Here is a 1970-nt window from a genome sequence, read left to right on the forward strand (position 1 = left end):
TAATGGAGAGCCCGCCACAGGACAGGCTGGGCCGGCTATTTTAGGGATATTCCAATATCCAGGTCTGTCACAGATGAGTCACTGCCACCGAGGGGATATTTGCTTATTCCTGTGTGCTTTGATCATGGCCTGCATGAGTGAGTCCTGCTGGCCAGACAGCTGAAGTTATTTTATTGCTAGAAAAAGGGGTTTTGGCTACTGGCAGCGTTGTGGTGAGGGAACAGCTCCGTGGCTGAGGGATTCAGGTGCAGCAGGCAAGATGCTGCTCCTTCCCCAGGAGTGAGCCTGGGTGGCTGTGTGGATGCCCCTGAGGTGGGAGCAGAGGGTTTCCAGTGCTGCAGGAGCCGGGCTGATCTCCTTTCTTTCCTTGCAGTACATCGGGAGCCTGGATGTGCCGCGGCCCAACAGCCGCGTGGAGATCGTGACGGCCATGCGGCGCATCAGGGTGAGTGTGGCCTTCTCCTCCCTCCTCACCCACAGCTCCACCTCCCATCAGCCCTGTCCTCTGTCCCTCTCCATCTCACCTGGGCTCCTCAGCTTGTGTAGGAGGCTGCTGGGGTTTCACTGTGTGTGTGACAGCTCCAGCACATCGAAAATCCGGCTGTGGCAGCGGTCAGTGCTGAACGGCACTGTGCACATCACAGCAGGGTGAGCAGCTCTGGGGCTGGCCAGCAGTGAGCCTGGCCAAGGGTGAGCAGGTCAGGGGGTATCAGCTGCTGATGAAGTCATCTGGCTTCCCAAAATACAGGATATGGGACACCCTTGCTGTGTAATGCTTGGCCAGGAGCCAGGAGAGCAGCTTTTCCTCTGCTCCCCAGCCTCTGGCCAGCACAACTGCAGGGTGTTGGAGGGGCTGGGAGGGGAGAAAACCATACAAACTCACTGTCCCCAGGCTGGGAAAAGCAGAAGCTGACTGCTGCTCAGCACAGGACAGCCCCTGGGGCCGGGCTGGCCCTTGGTGGCCATGGCCTGGGGTTTGCTGTGTCCTGGAGTGTGCCCTGTCCTCAGGGCTGGCTCTCCTGGGCAGGAAGGGCCTGCAGGGACACTGGGTAAGGGATGAGCTGTTCTCTGCCATGGGACCCCATAAGCACCAAAGCTGCCCCAGAGCTCTGCTCCCCTCAGCCCCTCCTGCCCTGCCTATAATCCCATTTTCACCACAGGAGGAGAGGAGTATCCTAGCCCAAGGTGAGGGGGATCACGTTCAGAGATTGCCAGGCTCTTCTGTTTCAAACCTCCAGGGTGTAAATCATGTGTGGGCTTTCCTCAACAGCTTTCCTGCCTGCAGTCCTGTCCTCCCCGTGGGGGTTAATGCTGGGACTGGGCCACGAGCTGGGAAAGCCTTCATAGCATCAAGTTTTCCCACCTTGTGTCCAAAGTTTGGGACAGAACATCAAGAGCTCTCATAAACAGCAGTTTCCTTCACTGCCTGTGAAGATAAGACTTTGGAACAAAGTCACCACCAGCCCCAAAGATCACAGAACTCCACCTCAGTGGGGAAGGACTGGCACAGCTTCGAGGGCTTAGAACATCCATGTTGAGCAGTATAAATAAACTCCAGCAAAGTCTAGAAAATCCCTAGCTACAGCTCTGAGTGGCACTGAAAGGGCACAGAGTGGGGTGAAACAATGGTTTCTGTGGTGGGTGATGTGTGCTCAGGCTTCCTTCACCTGGTGTGAGACAGGAGAGGTGCAAGTCATTGAAAGGCCAGATCAGATGTGCCAGAGAGGCTTTGGATGGTTGATTTGTGTGGTGTGATGGCTGTGTGCAGGCAGAGAGGCTTTGGATGGTTGATTTGGTTGATTGGTGTGGTGTGCTGGCTGTGGACAGGCAGAGAGGTTTTGGATGGTTGATTTGGTTAATTGGTGTGGTGTGATGGCTCTGGACATGCAGAGAGGTTTTGGATGGTTGATTGGTGTGGTGTGCTGGCTGTGTGCAGGCAGAGAGGTTTTGGATGGTTGATTTGGTTGATT

The 1970-nt window shown here is 55.6% G+C and overlaps 1 protein-coding gene across 4 annotated transcripts in view; it reads left to right on the plus strand.

Moving 5' to 3' along the window:
• Nucleotides 1-286: 286 nt before the first annotated feature.
• Nucleotides 287-1970, plus strand: part of NOS1AP (nitric oxide synthase 1 adaptor protein) — a 31655-nt gene continuing 29971 nt past the window's right edge. For all 4 annotated transcript variants that reach the window (XM_015615730.3, XM_015615731.2, XM_015615733.2 and 1 more), the window contains exon 1: nucleotides 287-445. In XM_015615730.3, coding sequence (XP_015471216.1) covers nucleotides 302-445 — 144 coding nt within the window. In that variant the 5' untranslated portion in view covers nucleotides 287-301. The remainder of the gene's footprint in view (nucleotides 446-1970) is intronic.

This window comes from Parus major, unplaced genomic scaffold (genome assembly GCF_001522545.3).
Source record: "Parus major isolate Abel unplaced genomic scaffold, Parus_major1.1 Scaffold246, whole genome shotgun sequence".
NCBI classification, from domain to species: domain Eukaryota; kingdom Metazoa; phylum Chordata; class Aves; order Passeriformes; family Paridae; genus Parus; species Parus major.